General features: G+C 55.1%; 4 protein-coding genes across 4 annotated transcripts; 3 read left to right on the top strand and 1 right to left on the bottom strand.

The window, feature by feature from the left end:
* Positions 1 to 1,103: 1,103 nt before the first annotated feature.
* UBXN10 (UBX domain protein 10) lies at positions 1,104 to 7,265 on the bottom strand. Its single transcript, XM_040084384.2, has 2 exons — positions 7,229 to 7,265; positions 1,104 to 4,095 (listed from the first exon to the last, which is right to left on the bottom strand). The coding sequence occupies exon 2, from the start codon at positions 4,088 to 4,090 to the stop codon at positions 3,236 to 3,238; it is 855 nt and encodes a 284-aa protein (XP_039940318.1). The 5' UTR covers positions 4,091 to 4,095; positions 7,229 to 7,265; the 3' UTR covers positions 1,104 to 3,235.
* Positions 7,266 to 11,048: 3,783 nt separating this feature from the next.
* On the top strand, positions 11,049 to 12,608 carry LOC120762238 (group IID secretory phospholipase A2-like). The gene is made up of 4 exons (XM_040084438.1): positions 11,049 to 11,092; positions 11,757 to 11,901; positions 12,149 to 12,255; positions 12,463 to 12,608. Exons 1-4 carry the CDS (start codon positions 11,056 to 11,058, stop codon positions 12,606 to 12,608), a joined length of 435 nt encoding a protein of 144 aa, XP_039940372.1. The 5' UTR covers positions 11,049 to 11,055.
* A 2,317-nt stretch (positions 12,609 to 14,925) lies between these two features.
* LOC120762438 (basic phospholipase A2 daboxin P-like) lies at positions 14,926 to 15,892 on the top strand. The gene is made up of 4 exons (XM_040084861.1): positions 14,926 to 15,085; positions 15,335 to 15,479; positions 15,590 to 15,696; positions 15,771 to 15,892. The coding sequence occupies exons 1-4, from the start codon at positions 14,926 to 14,928 to the stop codon at positions 15,890 to 15,892; spliced, it is 534 nt and encodes a 177-aa protein (XP_039940795.1).
* Positions 15,893 to 16,182: 290 nt separating this feature from the next.
* LOC120762237 (phospholipase A2 crotoxin basic subunit CBb-like) lies at positions 16,183 to 18,070 on the top strand. Its single transcript, XM_040084437.2, has 5 exons — positions 16,183 to 16,282; positions 16,652 to 16,708; positions 16,892 to 17,018; positions 17,440 to 17,546; positions 17,656 to 18,070. Exons 2-5 carry the CDS (start codon positions 16,669 to 16,671, stop codon positions 17,766 to 17,768), a joined length of 387 nt encoding a protein of 128 aa, XP_039940371.1. The 5' UTR covers positions 16,183 to 16,282; positions 16,652 to 16,668; the 3' UTR covers positions 17,769 to 18,070.
* Positions 18,071 to 18,074: the final 4 nt, after the last annotated feature.

Genomic DNA, 18,074 nt, shown 5'->3' with positions numbered 1-18,074 from the left:
TTTAACCTGGCTGCGGTGTGGGTGGGTGGGGTGGGAGGGGAGGGGCAGTACGTAGGGAACTGTACTGATTCAATTCACCTCTGTGAATGAGATTCACCACGTCGTTAAATGCACCGCGCTCCGAAGCTCAGCGCGGATAACGCACAGAGCTGTTGGGCTTCACCCATCAGATACAGGAATAAAAGAACAAAAAAATATCATGATAGCCTGGATTGACCCCCCCCCAAAAAAATTACCCTTAGAACACCAAATTTACGTGTTGCAGTACGTTTCAGTACCAGAGTTTTGAGTTAAAATTGCTCAGCCAAATTGCAGGTGGGAAGTGCTCCACAGTGCAAAATAAAATAGGTTGTTGGTCCCTGCCGAGGTGTTCAGTGGAGAAGGAAGGATTCACAACTCCTGGAGAAGGAAGGATGATGCCTCCTGTGTGTTGGGACCACTCTTGTGCACGCAGCTGGATGCTGTGGGCTGTTCCCCCAGCCCAGTCTCCAGGAGAAGGAGGCTCCTGAAGCAGAACTTAGGGTGCACAGCTCTTTGTTGGGGGAAAATGGGACATGCATGAGCAGCCATGGGCCTGCTACTCGGTGTGGGAATCATGTCAAAACAAATGTATAAATTGTAAATTTAAACTGAATTGTTTTCTTTGCAATTTTGGCCATCATATTCTGTTCAAAGACAGGAATATGGATCCTTTTACCAAGTAAAAAAAGGCTCATTTAAAATGTACCTAAAATTTTAGGAAATTGTGCACCCTTTTATCAATTTGTATAAAGGCTATAGTGAAGAAAAGAAAAAAACAGCTTAAAATTAAACTTTTTGTATTCTGGGGTGTATCTATTTTTATTCTGTTGGAATCCTATTTAAAGTGGCAGGTGAGTGAGTGCTTGCGTGTGGAGTGGAAGACTTTATTTAATCACCTACTTTTCCTAGTACAGCCGAATGACCTGGTGACAGCAGAGTTTTGGGTTGAATTGTCATGGAAGCTGCTGCTGGTCCTGTGTGCTGTTTCTAATGTACTTTTAATTGGAATTAAAGAACACATACTGAACAATCCCTTTGCTGACTTCTTGCTTGAATACTTTGTTGGTATTTAAAAGCCTCAGTTAAGGACATTCTCAGACAAAAGTCCTGTAAAGTTTTATATTTGTGACAGAATGAATTTTAATGCTGGAATTCTTACAAGATTCCCACAAAGAAGTTTGGTAAATGGTGCCACACAATAAATGAGGTCAGATAAATATTGTTCTTCCCCCCGTACTTGTGCTGGACTTACAAGAGTTGCTGCTAAAATCTTCCCAGAACAGTTCTGAAGGGAAGAGGAGACCCGAGAGAAAAGAGGCGTTTTCCCTGTGTTGTGCTTGCCTAGATCAAGACTTGGAGATGCTGTAGCCTGGGTTAGGTGATTAAAACCAAACTCATCCAGATTTATCTTAGATATCCAGGAGGAACACCCTCCAGCACGAGAAGTCCGCTGTGAGCCAAGCTGCTGAATTGTCTGATTGTTCTGTTGTTGCTCAGAGCCCCTGTGCTCCCACAGCTGCCTGCTGGTCCCCGGCTCTGGTCACAGCTGGTCACTGAGGCACAGTTCTTCCTCCTTGGCTGCACCTTGTACTGAGCCCAGGACACAGACACGAACTTCAGGAGGTGTGGAGGGCAGCTGACCATCCAAAGGCTGACTTGGGCAGCCCCTGAGATATTTGTCATCAAATCAAAGGTCTCTTAAGAGCAGGTGTGATGGATAAACCTCAGCTCATGTAAATCATTTAAAGTTCAACTTTCGGCCTGAAAGGTTTTATTTAACACAGGATGGAAACACTCGGAAGTGTAGGAGCAACACAATACACACAACAGGCAGAAATTGGGAATTAACTACCCAGCACTGAAGGGAACATGGAAAATGGTCCCTTTTCCTGAAACCAGGTGAAATACTTCGTGGTTCTGTTGAAGGCATCCATATGTTTCAATATTCAGGAGTGCTGCTGAGCGATTCCCATCACCAACAGCAGCAGGGACCACTGTTCCATCAGGTACTGCTTTTACAAAGCTGCTGGACCCTGAACACTTGATTTAGCATCAGGAACCACACTCAGCCAGCACCAGCAGTCAGCTTTCTGCTCCTGTTGTGTTTGTGCTTCTGTGCTGAGCTGGTTCGGCAGTTACACTGAGGTTCAAAATAAATTGGGTTTGCCTCAAAGCATTCAAAGTCGCTCATCTGTGTGGCAAGTGGTCCATTTTTAAAGGAGATTAAAAATTACTGCCTTTGAAATTCCATTAGAAACTAGAAGATATTTCTCTTCTTTATTTTTAGCACAAGCACATTGTGTTTGCCTAAACCTGCCAAGTCACACAACCAGCCTTTTAATGATGGTTTAGTAAAAGATGGTTTACCCCTTGAGCCAATTCCCAGTCAAATCCCATTAATACCTTATTTAAAAATTCCCAAAGCAGCACTCGCTTCTTGGACAAACTCACGTCAGTGTAGAGGGGTTAAATGGAATTATCTGTAACATCCCTTCTTAACGATCCATCTCTCCTTACCTGTGGATCACATGAGCCGAATAAGAGAAGGAAAACGAAGGAGAAAATCCTGCTGCTCCCCAAGACAGCCAAAATAATAACGATTTCTTCTTAAAAAGATGGTTTAGTCACAGTTAAGAGCTAGGCTGACATTACCCAGAAAGGCCCGAGCCCTCACAGCTATTTTACGATTAGTCTTGCAATTTAATACTTCACAGTAACTCATTAATGTGTTATTACTGTTATGTCCACTTGATTTTGGGGTTTGATCTCCTTTTCAGTCTCTTGAGAAGACATTTAGGATAATGATCAGCCACTGAAGGTGCTCCTGTAGCTAAATCGTTGTTTCTACCTTCCCAAAACATAGAAAAGGACAAGGGGAGAGGTCTTGGAAACCTGAGTTCTCAAAGAACATCAGCAACTTCAACAAACCAGAAAGGCTGAAGGTTGGTGGTGCTGAGGCAGAAATTTGTGATGGCGCAGGTGATACAAGCTGCTCTGTATGAATCAGGTTTATGCACCTGAAATACCTATTTTCTGAAGCACTGTTCCAAATACTATCACATATCCATAACTCTGCTTCACGGGGATTTCGTGGGAGATGAAAGATAAAGAAGTAGGCGCAGGAAGCATCGGACTCTCAGCTCCTTGGAAGAAGCAATGCAAGGATCTCTGTGTGCCTAAAGAATTCGTGAACAGCCACGGCATTGCTGTGTGCCTAAAGATCTGCTGCATCGTGCTGCTCGTCCTGACGGATGCACAGCACGGACCTGGGGAGGATCCCGCACTCGTGAAGGGACTTTGTAAGGTCAGAGAAGCGCCTCCGGGGCACCTCCACGGTTTCAACGCTGCACTGTTGGTAGTTGGCCAACAATTTCTGTCCTGCCACGGCAAGGACCGTCTGGAGACTGTCAGAGGGCTTGAAGTGGTGCTCAAACCTCTGCCCAGAGGGAGATCGGACAGCGAGCAGCACCCGTGGCTCCTCCGGGCTTACAGGGAGCGTCCAAGGGCTCTCCTGCCTCGCTTGCTTTCCCCACTGCTCAGGGGCGCGGTGCGAGCTCTCTTCAGTGCCAGTGTCACTTCCTGGCAACGTGCTGGCAGATCCCCGTTCTCCAGAAAAGGTCTTGATGGCCTTTGGAGCATCCTCCTGCCCCTCACTCACTCCCAGCCGATCGGCGCGTTCGGCCAACGCTTCCACGGCGTCGCTCCCGACGCCTTTCCGGATGATGGAGGGGAGCACCCGGTACTTGTTCAGGGAGGAGGAGGTCTTCAAAGGCACTTGCTGCAGGAGCTCTGGGATTTTCTCAGGACACACCTGGGCGGGTGGGAACGCCGCTTTTGTGAGCGGTGCTCTCCGGCTGGTCGCTAATTCCCCAGGAGAGGCCGCCGCTGGGGAAGGTGGCACATGGCACGGACAGGCTTCCGTGCCCTGACGGTGGCTCAAGCTGGGCCTCTGTCCCTTGGCAGATTTGGGCCTGGTGACGTGCATGGTGCCGGCGCTGCCCCACGGCAGAGTGGCTGTGCCTGAAGGGAGCTGAGCTGGTGCTGAGTCCCGGAAAGCCGCTGTGGCCATCGCACCTGCGGGCCGGGAGCAGAGGGAAAAGCTTCAGGAACTGGCCAGGAAAGCTCAATCTCCCTGCGACTCCCAGGCTGTGCTGCGTGTCAGGTAATAACAGAATAAATCTGGGGTACCGCTGCATGGGCAGGCAGCAACCCCGCGGTGCAGGAAGGGCTGAGTCACAGAGCGTGGGAGGGGCGTTATTTGTAGGGACTGGCTTTGGTAGGAATTGTGTAAAATTGACCCAGAGCTTTGGGGAGTTGTGCCCTTCACCACTGAATGTAAGTTTTTGATGGAAAGAACTATTTCTTTCTCCTGAAGCTGGAAACTCTGTAAATGGGAGATGAGTGAAGCTCAGAGCACAGCTCTGACTCTCACTGTTCCTGCAGTGGCAGATTCAGTTCCCGTTCTGGATTTTGGGATAAGACTGACTACACTTCATATTTTAAAGGTATCTCAAGACCACTGAGACTGAAAAACCCTGATTCAATACACAGAAATCTGTTCTAGTGACCGAAAGCTGCTTAACAGGGAATGATTTACCTGAGGGAATGGCTGGAGCTGGTCAGAGGGGTTTAGGTTGGAGATCAGGAACAGGTTCTTCCCCCAGAGGGTGCCAGCACTGCCCAGGCTCCCCAGGGAATGGGCATGGCCCCAAGGCTGCCAGAGCTCCAGGAGCATTCGGACAATGCTCCAGGGATGCACAGGGTGGGGTTGTTGGGGTGTCTGTGCAGGGCCAGGGGTGGGACTGGATGATCCCTGTGGATCCCTTCCAGCTCAGGGTATTCCATGACTGTGTGATATAACCTCCACTGAGGGGGAAGCCACGTTGTGCTGTGTGTTCCCCAAAGGAAGCAGCGCTCGGAGCTCTCAGTTATGCCAGGACAGACAGCCCAGACACTGGGTCACAAACTCACATTTTGGAGAAGTGCCACTGGGAACCTCCTCTTCTCTTCCTGTGGATTTTGTGGCAGAATTTACCAAGGCGGGGGAATAAAAATCACATTGGATTGCTTGGCATTCTCCAGAAATGACACAGTCACATTCAGCTGCTGTTTGTCACCCCGGCAGCAGTGACCCACCCCAGTGTGGTCAATGAAAACCTCATGGAGTTCAGCAAAGCCAAGGGTAAAACCTTACACCTGGGCTGGGGCAATTCCAGACACACCTGGGTGGGGGAAGAGCAGCTCTGAGAGAAGAATGACCTGCAGAGCTGCCTCCAGCTCGGGGGTGCCCAGGGTGTGGAAGGGAAGGATGTGGAGCTGTTGGAGTGAGTCCAGACGAGACTCCAAGGTGATCAGAGGGAGGGAGCAGCTCTGCTGGGAGAGCTGGGATTGTTCAGCCTGGAGAGAGGAGGCCCCAGGGTGACCTAACTGTGACCTTCCAGTACCTGAAGGAGCTGACAGGAAAGATGGAGAGAGACTGTAGATAAGGGCCTGGAGTGCCGGGACAAGGGGGAATGGCTTCCCACTGCCAGAGGGCAGTATTAGACAGGATCTTGGGGTGAAATTCCTCCTTGTGAGGGTGGGGAGGCCCTGGCACAGGGTGCCCAGAGCAGCTGTGGCTGCCCCTGGATCCCTGGAAGTGTCCAAGACCAGGTTGGACAGGGCTGGGAGCAGCCAGGAACAGTGGAAGCTGTCCCTGCCCATGGCAGGGGTGGAACAAGATGATCTTTAAGCTCCCTTTCAACCCAAACCTTTCTGGGATTCTATTCTAAACCAAACAGAGAGAACAGTCACTGTGGCGCTTTGCCAGCGATGTGTTTGTTATTTAACAGTTCATTTCTCCTCCAGCTCAGCACGGCCAAGGCAGAGTCCCAGCACATCCCAGCTGACAGATCCGTCCCTCCCGAGCCTCCAGCGGAGCGGGACAGGGATACCCACCCAGGTGACTCCTCCCAGCTTGCCTGGAGCCTGTGGGAGGGACACGGAGCGTGCCTTCCCCTTACTGCCGCTAACAAATAAACTCCAAGGCAAAAACGCACTCAGGCAGAGCTCCCAAGCGCACGGGAGCACTTCAAACATCCCCAGTGACGCTGCCACTTCCAAGAATAAACCCCCAAGCAACCAACCTGGCAGAAGCCCTGGTGGGACCCTCCGCGAGTCTGTACTGCCCCAGCACGGTGTGAGTTAGAGGGGACAGGCTGAACACATGGGGTCTGCTGAGGGGTGGGGTGGGGAAGCACAGCCAGGGGGGGCTGTGACCCCAAAACAGTGAGCACAGGGCACTTCACACCCCTGACCTACAGCACGGGATCCCAGCTGGGTCAGGCTGGAAGGGACGATGGCAAGTCACCTGGTGCCACCTCCCTGCTCCAGCCCCGAGCACAGGATTGTGTGCACAAGGTCTGGAATATCTCCGCACCCTCTCTGGGCAATGCATTCCAGGTGTTTAAAGAAGTCCTTCATCATGTTCAGGTGGAACTTGCTGGGCATCAGTCCCTGCCCACCGCCCCTTGTCCTGGTGAGGGCTGGCACAGCCCCGGGCAGAGCCCTCAGTGCCCCAGCTTGAGGCAGAGCCCTCAGTGCCACAGCCCCTAGACAGAGCTCTCAGTGCCACAGCTTGAGGCAGAGCCCTCAGTGCCACAGCTTGAGGCAGAGCCCTCAGTGCCACAGCCCGGACAGAGCCCTCAGTGCCACAGCCCGGACAGAGCCCTCAGTGCCACAGCCCCTAGACAGAGCCCTCAGTGCCACAGCTCCGAACAGAGTCCTCCGTGCCACAGCCCCCGGGGCTGGCACAGCCCCCGGGCAGAGCCCTCAGTGCCACAGCCCCAGGCAGAACCCTCAGTGCCACAGCCCCAGGCAGAACCCTCAGTGCCACAGCCCCTGGACAGAGCCCTCAGTGCCACAGCCCCCGGGCAGAGCCCTCAGTGCCACAGCCCCTGGACAGAGCCCTCAGTGCCACAGCCCCAGGCAGAACCCTCAGTGCCACAGCCCCTAGACAGAGCCCTCAGTGCCCCAGCTTGATGCAGAGCCCTCAGTGCCACAGCCCCCAGACAGAGCCCTCAGTGCCACAGCCCCCAGACAGAGCCCTCAGTGCCACAGCCCCTAGACAGAGCCCTCAGTGCCACAGCCCCCGGCACAGCCCGGCCCCGAGCGCGGCTCCACAGCCCCAGAAGCGGAGCCCGAACCCTCACCCGGCCCCGGCCCTCACCTGCCCGCGCCCGCAGCACCGCGCCGTTGCCGTTGCCGTGGAGACCGCGGCAGTTCCGGGCGCGCGCCCCGCCCCGCCCCGCCCCGCCCATCGCCGGGAACGGGAACGGGAACGGGAATGGGGAATGGGAACAGGGAACGAGGACGGGAATGGGAATGGGGAATGGGAACAGGGAGCGAGAACGGGAATGGGAATGGGGAATGGGGAATGGGAACAGGGAACGAGAACGGGAATGGGAATGGGAACAGGGAACGAGAACGGGAATGGGAATGGGAACAGAGAACGAGAACGGGAATGGGAATGGGGAATGGGAACAGGGAACGAGAACGGGAAAGGGAATGGGGAATGGGAACAGGGAACGAGGACGGGAATGGGAATGGGAACAGGGAACGAGAACGGGAAAGGGAATGGGGAATGGGAACAGGGAACGAGGACGGGAATGGGAATGGGAATGGAAATGGAAGTGGGGAATGGGAACAGGGAACGAGAACAGGAATGGGAATGGGAATAGGGAATGGAAATGGAAATGGGAATGGGAATGGGAATGGGAACAGGGAACGAGAACGGGAATGGGAATGGGTAATTGGAATGGGGAATGGGGAATGGGATACAGAAATGGGGAATGGGAATGGAGAATGGAAACAGGGAATAGGAATGGGAAAATGGGAACGGGAATGGGAATGGGAACAGGGAATGGGAATGGGAACGGGAACAGGGAATGGGAATGGGAATGGGAATGGGGAATGGGAATGGGGAACGGGAATGGGAACAGGGAATGGGAATGGGGAATGGGAACAGGGATGGATGGGAACAGAGATGGAACAGGCAGGAGTGGGACAGCCGGGATGTCCCAGGGTGGATGGAACCAGGGCTGTGATGTCCCAGTGTGGTCCCAGGGGATGTCCCAGTGTGGTCCCAGGGGATGTCCCCAGACCCAGGGACAGCCGTGACCCGCTGTGGGCTCTGCACAGGGCAGTGACACGGGCTCAGGGCTCCCTGTGGCACAGGAGCAGCCCCCTGACAATCCTGGGAAGATTCCGGAGGCTCCGTCCTGCTGGACACGGAGGAGTGGGGGCAGCAGGGGGTGGCTCAGGGGCCTCCCACAAATTCCACCCATAGGTGACCGTGGTAGCCGGGGTGTCCCAGCCCTCCCACAGAATTCCCATCCCTCCAACCCACCCAAAGGAAAACCGCAGTGGTGTCACCCTACTTAAATACCCGAATCTTTGGGGTTTAGCCCGAACAGTTTAAAACCAAGCCAGTTACAGCCCGTCCTGAGCAAAGGCAGCAGGACGGGAGCACAAGACAAAGTTTTACTTCCCTGTGACATGATTCACTGGCCACTGAATCAAACCAGACAAATAACCCCCAAACTCGTGAATTGTGACGAAAGCACCTTTTTAAAATTACACTTTACACACAAGATCCCACGGGGACCTAAAACAACTCTTTTGGGGAAGTTTGATTGTGCTGGGAAAGCTGCAGCTGGGAGGGAGGGGGAGTCCTGAGCCCCCCTCGGGCTACAAATGATCCCTGAGCCAGTTTTCCTTCTGGGAACACCCCACACAACACCGACCTTGTCCATCTCTCCCCATTAATCCCTTTCTAAACCCACTCCCACTTAAGCAGCTGCTGCTCCCACCAACAGATGCCCATCGAAGGCAGCAAGAAACCAGCCATAAATATCCACCATAAACTTGGGGTCTCCACCCTGCGGGGTGGGAGGATCAAGGCGAACCGGTGCACTAAAAATAAATAAAAGAAGTAGGGAAATAGTTTCCTATCAGCTCACCCCAGCCCAGGATGTTTAGCAATGTTGGAGATCAAAGCACACGGGCTATTTACACTTCAGTAAGGCCGTGAGCAAACAGACTCAGGGTGGGTGATACCTGGCTCTCCTTGCTCCATAGGAAGGCTGAAAAATTCCATATTTCCAATAGGATAATAACTTCCACAAGTGGTTTTTAAGCCCTCGAGTTTGTGGGTTAGTTAAAGACAGGGTTAAGCTTTGTGTGGGCACTCCACAGAGAGGGAGCGCTTATAAGGGGGGGATTTGGCTGAAACCACGTGTGGATCCCAAATCCATGTGATCCCAGCCCTCTGCTCTCCATTTATGACTCTGGACAAGGTTTTTCACACAGATTTGTCCAAACTCTGCAGCAAAACCTCAGATTTTCCCCCCAAATCCAAAGACCTCCAGTGCCAAGGCAGGAGCGGCACAGACAACAACTACCACAGTGGGGAAAACCTCTGCAATGGAAGTATTTTGTGGGGGAGGTGGGAATGGGATTGATTAATTTATTATTAGGGATGCCCTGGCTTTAAAAGTCAGGTGGGGAAAGCAGGGCTTGGGGTTGTCACTGTGGTATTTTAGAGTGGTTTCTTGTGCAGATGGCGAGCGGGGAAGCAGGTGAGATGTCACTCCCCATCCTTAACAGGCTTGGATGGGGTTTTATTCCACTTGCAGCAGGAAATAAAAGGTTAGAGGGAAGGCAAACCCCGGGACAGACAGGAAATAAAAGGTTAGAGGGAAGGAAAACCTCGGGACAGACAGCTCTGCCACCTTGGAGGGCAGCCGAGAGGTGACATCTCCTCCAGTGTCAGCTTTGGTGGCTCTCAGGAACTTCAACGAAGGTTTCTCTTCTTGACTCCAGACCACTCAGTCATTTCTTTACAACTCCCAACGTCGCATTCCCTTCTCCAGGAGCGTGGTTAATCCCTGAGGGTGGGGCCCTGCATATCGCCCGATACCTGCATTGTGTCTGTGTTTGCTCTCGGCCCCGGGCTTTCAAGGGAGAACAGCAGCTTTTGTTCCTTATCTCCTCTGGTTTTCTGTCTCCCCCGTGCCTCTGTATCATGTTTGGGTTATGGTGATTAAATAAACTATATTCTCAAAGCGTTCCAAGTCGGGTTTTTGTGGCTTTTCCAGCCTTTGCTGCTGGCGGTTTAATTTCACAGACCCCTTGTCCCCTGGGCAGACAGGAAAACCTGAGAGCAGGACAGGAAAAACTGCAGAGGCAGGAATTGCAATCCTGGTGTTTGCTGCTGTGCCTTGCAATTTGGCATGGCTGGATTTGAATGCAGCCACGGATTTGAGGGGGCAGTTGCAAGGAAGGAGACATCTTTGAGGCAAAACTGAGGAAACGCTGAGCCCAAAGTGCTGCCTCTACACCTGGAACAGGGACTCAACATCCTCTGAAGCGCCATCCTGGGTGTAAATCACTTTTATCCCATTTCTCCAGCCACCAGATCCCATGGATTTTAAAACCACGGTGATGGCCAAGGCCTTGGCTGGGATGGAGACGGGCTGGTGCCCAGTGAAGAGCGAGATGATGGAGGAAGTGTTGGTGCTCACCGCTGTGGGAAAACTCGTGGTTTTTTGGGGGAAGAGAAGGATGGGAATCAGCACCCTGCTCCAGGCAAGCCTGGCTGAAGACGACTGACACCATCAGCACAGATAAAGGAGGGGGTGGGTCTCCCAGGGATATAAACCCACCTCGCTGAGCCGGCAGCGTTGGAGCTGCAGGTCCAGGTGGGGTAAGGAGAGGGGATTTCACTGCCCTGGTGCTCACCAGGCAGCTCAGGGCATGGGGGGAAAGCTGCAGGCCCTGAGCTGCTCCAGCAGCCCCAGGCAGGACAAGCCCCACATCCCAAAACTGGGATACAGAACCGTTGGGATGCCTTGCAGCGCCGTGCATCCACGGTGACACAAACGCCACCCGAGGCACTGCCCGGGTGCACCCAGCTGGTTCCAGGGCACGGCAGAGGCTTCTGTCCTGCCCCTGGATCATCACCCGTCCTTGTTCCCTCCCCAGGGCAGTCCCAGGATGAGGAATCTCCTCCTTGCCGTGCTCCTGGCTTGTGGTAAGTGCCCTGCTGTCCCCAGCACCGACAAACCCGGAGCGTTGGCGCACAATTTGGGTTTTTGTTTAAATCTGGTAGTTTCTCTCTAGTGCTTCGTGTAGAACTGCTGCAGTCACGGAGAGCTTGGTGATGGGGAGGCTTTGGGATGCTGAGGTCCATATTTATTTTGGGAGTCCCTGGAGCCTTTCCTGCCTGTGCCAAGCGCATGGCTGATCCTGGTGATGGGGGATTGGCAGAGCCAGGGGGAAATATCGTGTGCCAGACCAAATCCAGAGGCTGTAAAAGCCAGACTGAAAAAGCCAACCTCCCTGAGAGGATGGCCCTGGCACAGGCTGCCCAGAGAAGCTGCGGCTGCCCCAATCCTAGAAGTGTTCAAGACCATGTTGGATGGGTCTTGGAGCAACCTGGGATAGAGGGAGGTGTCCCTGCCTACTGCAGGAGGTGGAACAAGCCAGGCTTTGAGGCTCCTTGCAGCCCAAAGCGTTCCATGATTCCATGATTCCATAATTCTAGAGGAGGGGATAAAATCCTGTGGTTCAAATCCTGGCAGTGCACCCTTCCAGAAGTGCCAGAGCCAGCTGATGGCCCTGCCTGGTGCAAGGTGCAGGGGATGCCCGGAGCTCCGCGCTCTGCCGCGGCCCCAGCCCGCGCTGTGTCCCCGCAGGGCTGCTCCCGGCCGGCAGCAGCGTGCTGGAGCTGGAGCGGATGATCAGAGCGGCCACGGGCAGGAGCGCCCTGCTGTCCTACAGCTGGTACGGCTGCTTCTGCGGCATCGGGGGCTCCGGGACCCCCGTGGATCCCACCGACCGGTGAGTACCACGCTCCCCGCCTCCCCTTCCCCAGAACGGCGTCACGGCTCCCGGCTCCCTAAAAGTCCCTCGCTGGCATCCTTCCAGCGCCGGGATGGGGTGAGGGTGTTTTACACCGTTCCTCAGCCAAGTCCCGCTGTTCCCTTTGCCGCCTCCTCGCCTTAAATTTGAGGCAGGACCTTCCCCTGCCCTCCAGGTGTGGCGAGGGAGGGTTCGGGGGTCGCGGTTTGACGCGGTGTCCCCGCAGGTGCTGCCAAGCCCACGACTGCTGCTACAGGAGGCTGAGGGAGGGCAGTTGCAGCCCCCTGACCACCCCGTACAGCTTCGCCTCCACCGACGGGCACATCACCTGCAGTGAGTTCTGAGCCGCAGTGCTCCCCGAGACTCTCCCATCCCCTGGGAGAATCCGGCCCCATTCCCGGCCGGCTGGGATAATTCAGCGGGCACGGAGGATGTGGGATGGGCGAGCGCCGGGACACGCTGCTCTTTCCCTTTCCCCTCGGTGGCTCCGGCCAGGAAAGGCACCGCAGGGCTCCGTGGTTCCCCCCGTCTCTCCCGCAGGTAACGAGCAGAGCTGGTGCGAGAGGGAGACGTGCCTGTGTGACACCGAGGTGGCTTCGTGCTTCGCCAGCACCCTGCACTCCTACAACAATTCCTACCGCTTCTACTTCAAGCTCAAATGCCAAGGAAGCAAGCTCCAGTGCTGAGGAGGGCGGATCTGCACACAGAGTTCCAGATTTCGGCCGGTTTTCCCCAGCAAGGAAAGCCTGAGAAAAGGGAGAGCCCCTGAGGCTCCCCGTGAGGTGCTGCTCGGGGTGAGAAGGGCACACACACACCATGGATGGAGAGCCACCAGTTCCTGGAAAGGCACACCAGCTTCCTCTCTTTTGTGCCTTCCTCCTCTCTTGATTTCATTTCCCGGCAAAGAGAATAAAGAGATACAATAAAAGGGATGCAAACTGGTTCTCCGTGGGATTTTTCTGTAGGGGCTGCTGACTTTGGGGAGCACCTCTGCACCCCACACCTCAGCCACACCATTTGCTTGATGCCCCAACATTTCCATGGTCCTGACAGGGCTGTAATTCACACATCTATCCCAATGTGGAGCAATAAATTTGGGGAACGGGGTGCCCAGAGAAGCTGTGGCTGCCCCTGGATCCCTGGAATTGTCTCAGGCCAGGCTGGACAGGGCTTGGAGCAGCCTGGGACAGTGGAAGGTGTCCCTGCCATGGCAGGGGGGACACTGGGTGAGCTTCAAGATCCTCTCCAGCCCAAACCAATCTGGGATTCTGTGGATTTCTAATTCCTAGCTCAGAAGGCAAATCCAAAGAGCTTTGTGAGGAACACTAACAAATCAGCCCTGGGAATACAATAAGAGGCTTCACATCACAGCGAGTTTTCAGTTGTAAATGGTTTTTCCATTCCCCTTGTCCAGAGTCAGGACAACCTGAACCACAGCTCAGCACGGGGAGAAGCTCGCAGGAGTATCCCCAGTATCTTCTGGGATGTCTGGCTTCTGGCACGTAAAGATTTTACTGGGAATGACACAACTGCTCTTTTATATCTATTTCCTGCTATAAACAATTCCATACAAAGCATTTCATAGAAACACCATTCCATACAAATAAACAATTCCATACAAAGCATTTCATAGAAACACAATTTCTTACGCAAACACACTAAAAGCGGGAAGACAGCATGAGTACATAAACCGATTGCAAATGATAAATGTGGCTGTAATTAGCCTGAGGAGCATTAATGGGCTGTGAGCAATTCAAATAAGCACAAGGCACATGCCAGCCAGGGAGCATCACTCGTGACACCAGAGACAAAGCAGAGCTGGAATCAGGGCTTGGCTGAAAACTTTGTCAGTGGAGAGCAACAAAAAACTTTTGTTTTTCCAGCACGTAAGACAAAAGACACAGACAGATCACCTTTCTTCCCTAACATCCCTCCCAAACCAAATCAGTCTGGTCATGATTCTTGGAAATAAGAGTTAAAGAATAATCATCCACAGAGGAAGGAAGATTTCGAGGTCTTGAGCACTTATATTAAGCAAGTGCTAATTTATGAGGGCAATTGAATGGCAATTGAATTATGACTGAATGGCTTCTGCAGAAGGATGTAATGAGAGGGTGGGAAAATCACAAGGGGAGAAATAAAGGGAAGCTGCACTTTCTCACCTCAGAATACTCATTTTGCTTCTCTGTTTTCTCACAGTGAGTGAGGGTGTAATCATCCAGTGTCTGCCCAGCCTCGTGTCTCTGGCACATTTAGAGATGCTTTCAGTGTTGCCCATGGACTTTTCCCAGAGAAGTGATAACTCTCCTTGAACCATCTTACACCTCCTTGGAAGCCCCAAACTTGCTGTGTCCATGCCCAGCTTGAACTAGAGCTGCTCTTTCCCTCCTGAAGCAGCTCCTGAAGGTGCTGGGAAGGGCAGAGGAAAAGACTCTTGGGCATTTCTGACCGAGGCAGAGCGTGTTTGCTTCCTCCTCGGGCTGGAAGTGACGCTGCTTTTCCACCTCATCCCACCCAGCACCCACCCCGTGCGTGGGGTACGGAGCTGGGGCATTAGGGGATTTTTGACAATTCCTCGGAAGGGGAAGGATGGCACCTTCTCCTTTACAGGGAAGCCCAGTCAGCAAGATTTGGGTCAAAGGAGCCCCAGGCAGATGGGAGCAAACCATATAAAGCAAGCCCAGCTGGCTGCAGGGCACCGCGAGGCAGCGTGGCTTTCCCGAGGTAAGTGGGGACAGAGGGTTGATGTCCTTCTTTTCCTCCTTTCACCAGAAGCTGTGGGGCAAGTGGGGAGCCAGTGCCATGCTGGGGAAGCAGGACTGAAGGAGGTGCTGCCTGAGGCGCCAGCCCAGAAGAAGAGCACCAGGTGCAGCCCTTGAGGGCTGAACATCCCTCTAATTTTTCTTTGGATTTTGCTTTTCCCCACCCTCTCCCGTCTGATTCCCATCGCTTCCCACCCCTGACGCTTTGTGCTGGAACAACGGGCGCGTCCTTACCGCCCTCATGGCTCCTAGTCCCCGGGGAGAGGGAGAACCTCTGCTCCTGGGCGATGAGGAAAGAAAGAAGAAGGTGGTTGGTAGAACAGAGGATGGTTTGCTTTCCTCCCCCAGAGCTGTCAGACGGATGAACGCTCTCCTCGGCCTCTCTGTGCTGTTCGTGTGGGGTAAGTGTCCTCTCTCAGTCCCGAGGCTCTCTGTGCAGTTACAGCCATTAAAATCGGGCTGGTGATCTCTTCACCTCTCCCAGACGTGCAACAACGCTCCTGTGCCAAGCTAGGAACACATTTTTCCTCCCCATTGCATTATAATTTCTAAGACATCACCACCCCGGTGCCAATCTGGGGGCTGGAGGGATGGAGCTGCTGTTTGGGGCGCAGGGAATCAGCGTGATCTCCCTGATTTCCCCTCTCCAGGCTTGCCCCCAGCCCACGGGAGCCTCTTGGAGCTGCACCAGATGATCTCAGAGGCGACAGGGAGAAATGCTCTCCTGCATTACAGCTTCTATGGCTGCTACTGCGGCCTGGGGGGCAAGGGGCAGCCCAAGGATGCCACAGACAGGTGAAAATTCACTTTAAAACCCCTTTCCCGGACACGTTCTTGAATATTTTTAAATTTCTGGGATGAGGGGGAGAAAACTCCATCCCTTAAAGCTTCCATCTCCTGTGCAGATGCTGTCAGCTGCACGATACTTGCTACAGAAACCTCCTGAATTACCACTGTAACGCCAAGACGCGGCTCTACCGCTACAGCTGGCGCCGTGGCAGGCTCTCCTGCAGTGAGTAGGGCCCTGGAAAAGGGGGTGTCACCCCCCCAAAGCCGGGGCTGATCCCAGCTCCCCTCGCCCCGCAGGACAGGGCTCCCGGTGCGCCTATTTGTCCTGTGAGTGCGACCGCAGCCTGGCGCTGTGCCTGAGGAGGAACGTCGGGAGCTACAGGAAACTCTACCAGTTCTACCCCAAGAAGCTGTGCTGATGACGGGCGCTGGGATGCGGGGCCGCAGCCGCCCTTCATCCCCGTGCTGACCACGCCAGAGCCGCTGTAAATGAAACCAAGGCGGAAATAAAACAGCCTTCTTGTTCAACGCGCCCCGTTCCTCTGAGAGCTGCTGCTGGGCAGGGAGAGAAATCCCCGTAAATGATCAACATCTTCCCAAAACTTTCCAAGAACTCGGCGTCGGCCCCTGCGTCACTCCAGGCTGCAGCCCACGGGGAGAGAGGGGGGCTGGCCGGGGGGGAAGGGGCGTAGCAGTGCCTGGCTTTGGGACAGACGAGGCATTTTGGAGCTTCCACTTGGAGCTCGAGGGCCGGACGAGGAGGGCAGGCTCTCCCCGGGAGGACAGACTGACAGCGAGGAAGATCCTGGGTGAGCAGCTCTCCCCCGCCTCACCCCGCTGCTGCGGAAAGGAAAAACGCGGGCGGGGGAAGATGTTGGGAGGAGGCAGCGAGCCGTGCCCGCAGGAAAAGTGCGATCGCTTCCGAGCGGAACCGCGGCTGGGAGGCTGCGCTGGGCGGGGAGAGGGGCACTGGGTGCCAAAAGCGGGGGGACGGGAGGTGAGGAACGCTGGAGGGGTGGGACGGGAGCGGGGGGATGCTCGGGTGGCGGGGCAGCTTCAGCAAGCACCGAGACGTCAGAGGGCACAGCTGCTTTGCTCCCCCCAGACCGATCCCATTTCAGAGGAAGCTTCTCACGGGCAGCTCCTGTCAAACCGCTGTGCCCCGTTTCTCCTCCCAGGCCCAGGTGAGAGGAAGATGAAGCTCCTGCTGGTGCTGACGATGCTGTTTGCCTGCAGTAAGTGCATCCCCGACCCACAGACGGGAGTCAGGCTCGTCCCCAAAACTCCCGTGCACTCCTCAGGGAGACTCCCAGCAAAGCCTCCTTCCCTCCCCGGTTCCTCAGACCTCATTTCTGCATATAACTTATCCAAATATATATATACACACACATATATATCCCATTTTACGGTCACTCTAGGTGTGTTCGCAGCTCTCGGGAAGCACCCACGCAAGTTCACACCGGGACTCGAGGGAAGCACCGTAGGAAACCTGACTGCCCATGGATGCTACTCGGGATGGGGCACCTCCAGGGCTTCCGTGGATCGGTACTGGCAACGCTGGTCCCACAGGGCTAACGCTGGTCTCGGGGTAACCCCGGGGCTCTGCACAACCCCAGCAACCCTCCCCTGAAGCTTTGCAAAATGCAGAGCAGGTGCTTGGCAGCAGCGGGAAGGAACCGGCTTTTCGGGAAGCAAGGAAAGCGAGGCAGTGTTCGCCCCCAGCTCCATCCCGGGCGCAGCAGGGTGGTGCCAGCGGCTGCTGCCCGGTCCGTGGGATGGCACCGGCGGAGGGGGACGGTCCCGAAGCCGGGATGGGGCAGGGTTTGCGCGGGGAGGCAGAGGCTTGGCGTGGGGCCGGGCAGGACAGCGAAGCTTTTGGGTGACCCAGAGCAGGAGCAGAGCCTGTGTCAGAAGCAGCCCGTGCTGCCACATTCCCGACCAGCCCGGGCTCTCCTCCTTTCCGCAGGTGCTGCCTGCTCCGAGCCTGCTGCTATGCCAAGCTGGCAGCGCGGCGGTGCCGAGTGGGAGCGGTGCAGCCCCTGGCCGCGGCCCGGGCACGGATCGCCAGCTGCAGTGAGTGCTCGCCCCCGGGGCTCGGGATGCTCCTTCCCAGTCCATCCCCTCTTTCGCCCTTTCCCGGGCCTCTCGGGGAAGGGCTCAGGTGCGCTGTCGGTGCCCGCAGGGTCGGGGACGTGGTGCCAGCGAGGCGCCTGCAGGTGCGAGCGGGCGGCGCGGCTGTGCCGGGCTCAGCTCCGCCGCCGTGCCCGCTGCCGAGGACGAGCCGGGCGGTGCTGAAGCCAAAATCTCCCTTTGCAAAACCATCTCCGGGCTGATCCGGCTCCGGCGAGTCTCCTCTTCGGGGAATTTCGGCTTCGAGGAGAGGACAAGGAGCCTCCGGTGTCGGGATCCGAGGAGGGGGAGCAGCGCTGAGGCGATGTTCCAGCACGGCAAAACAAGGGAGGAGTGGACACCTGCCCCTCGTCCCGGGGAGGGACGGGATGGGAAGCGACCCCTTTGGCAGCCTGTCCGCTCCCTCCGCTTCCTGCTTCACAGCAAATTCCCTCCTGTTGCTCCAAAATAAAACCAGAGAGCCCAAAGCAC

Source organism: Hirundo rustica, chromosome 22 (assembly GCF_015227805.2).
Source record: "Hirundo rustica isolate bHirRus1 chromosome 22, bHirRus1.pri.v3, whole genome shotgun sequence".
In the NCBI taxonomy this organism is placed as follows: Eukaryota; Metazoa; Chordata; class Aves; order Passeriformes; family Hirundinidae; genus Hirundo; species Hirundo rustica.
This window is presented reverse-complemented; position numbering and strand designations above follow the sequence as displayed.

Excerpts from the sequence above, each read along its gene's own strand:
- UBXN10 (XM_040084384.2), bottom strand. The coding sequence starts at position 4,090 with ATGGCCACAGCGGCTTTCCGGGACTCAGCACCAGCTCAGCTCCCTTCA.
- LOC120762238 (XM_040084438.1), top strand. The coding sequence starts at position 11,056 with ATGAGGAATCTCCTCCTTGCCGTGCTCCTGGCTTGTG. Across the intron at positions 11,093-11,756 it reads TGCCGTGCTCCTGGCTTGTG|GGCTGCTCCCGGCCGGCAGC; the intron begins GTAAGTGCCCTG and ends GTGTCCCCGCAG. Across the intron at positions 12,256-12,462 it reads CGACGGGCACATCACCTGCA|GTAACGAGCAGAGCTGGTGC; the intron begins GTGAGTTCTGAG and ends TCTCTCCCGCAG.
- LOC120762237 (XM_040084437.2), top strand. The coding sequence starts at position 16,669 with ATGAAGCTCCTGCTGGTGCTGACGATGCTGTTTGCCTGCA. Across the intron at positions 17,019-17,439 it reads TCCAGGGCTTCCGTGGATCG|GTGCTGCCTGCTCCGAGCCT; the intron begins GTACTGGCAACG and ends TCCTTTCCGCAG. Across the intron at positions 17,547-17,655 it reads GGCACGGATCGCCAGCTGCA|GGTCGGGGACGTGGTGCCAG; the intron begins GTGAGTGCTCGC and ends CGGTGCCCGCAG.
- LOC120762438 (XM_040084861.1), top strand. The coding sequence starts at position 14,926 with ATGGCTCCTAGTCCCCGGGGAGAGGGAGAACCTCTGCTCCTGGGCGAT. Across the intron at positions 15,480-15,589 it reads CCCAAGGATGCCACAGACAG|ATGCTGTCAGCTGCACGATA; the intron begins GTGAAAATTCAC and ends TCTCCTGTGCAG. Across the intron at positions 15,697-15,770 it reads CCGTGGCAGGCTCTCCTGCA|GACAGGGCTCCCGGTGCGCC; the intron begins GTGAGTAGGGCC and ends CTCGCCCCGCAG.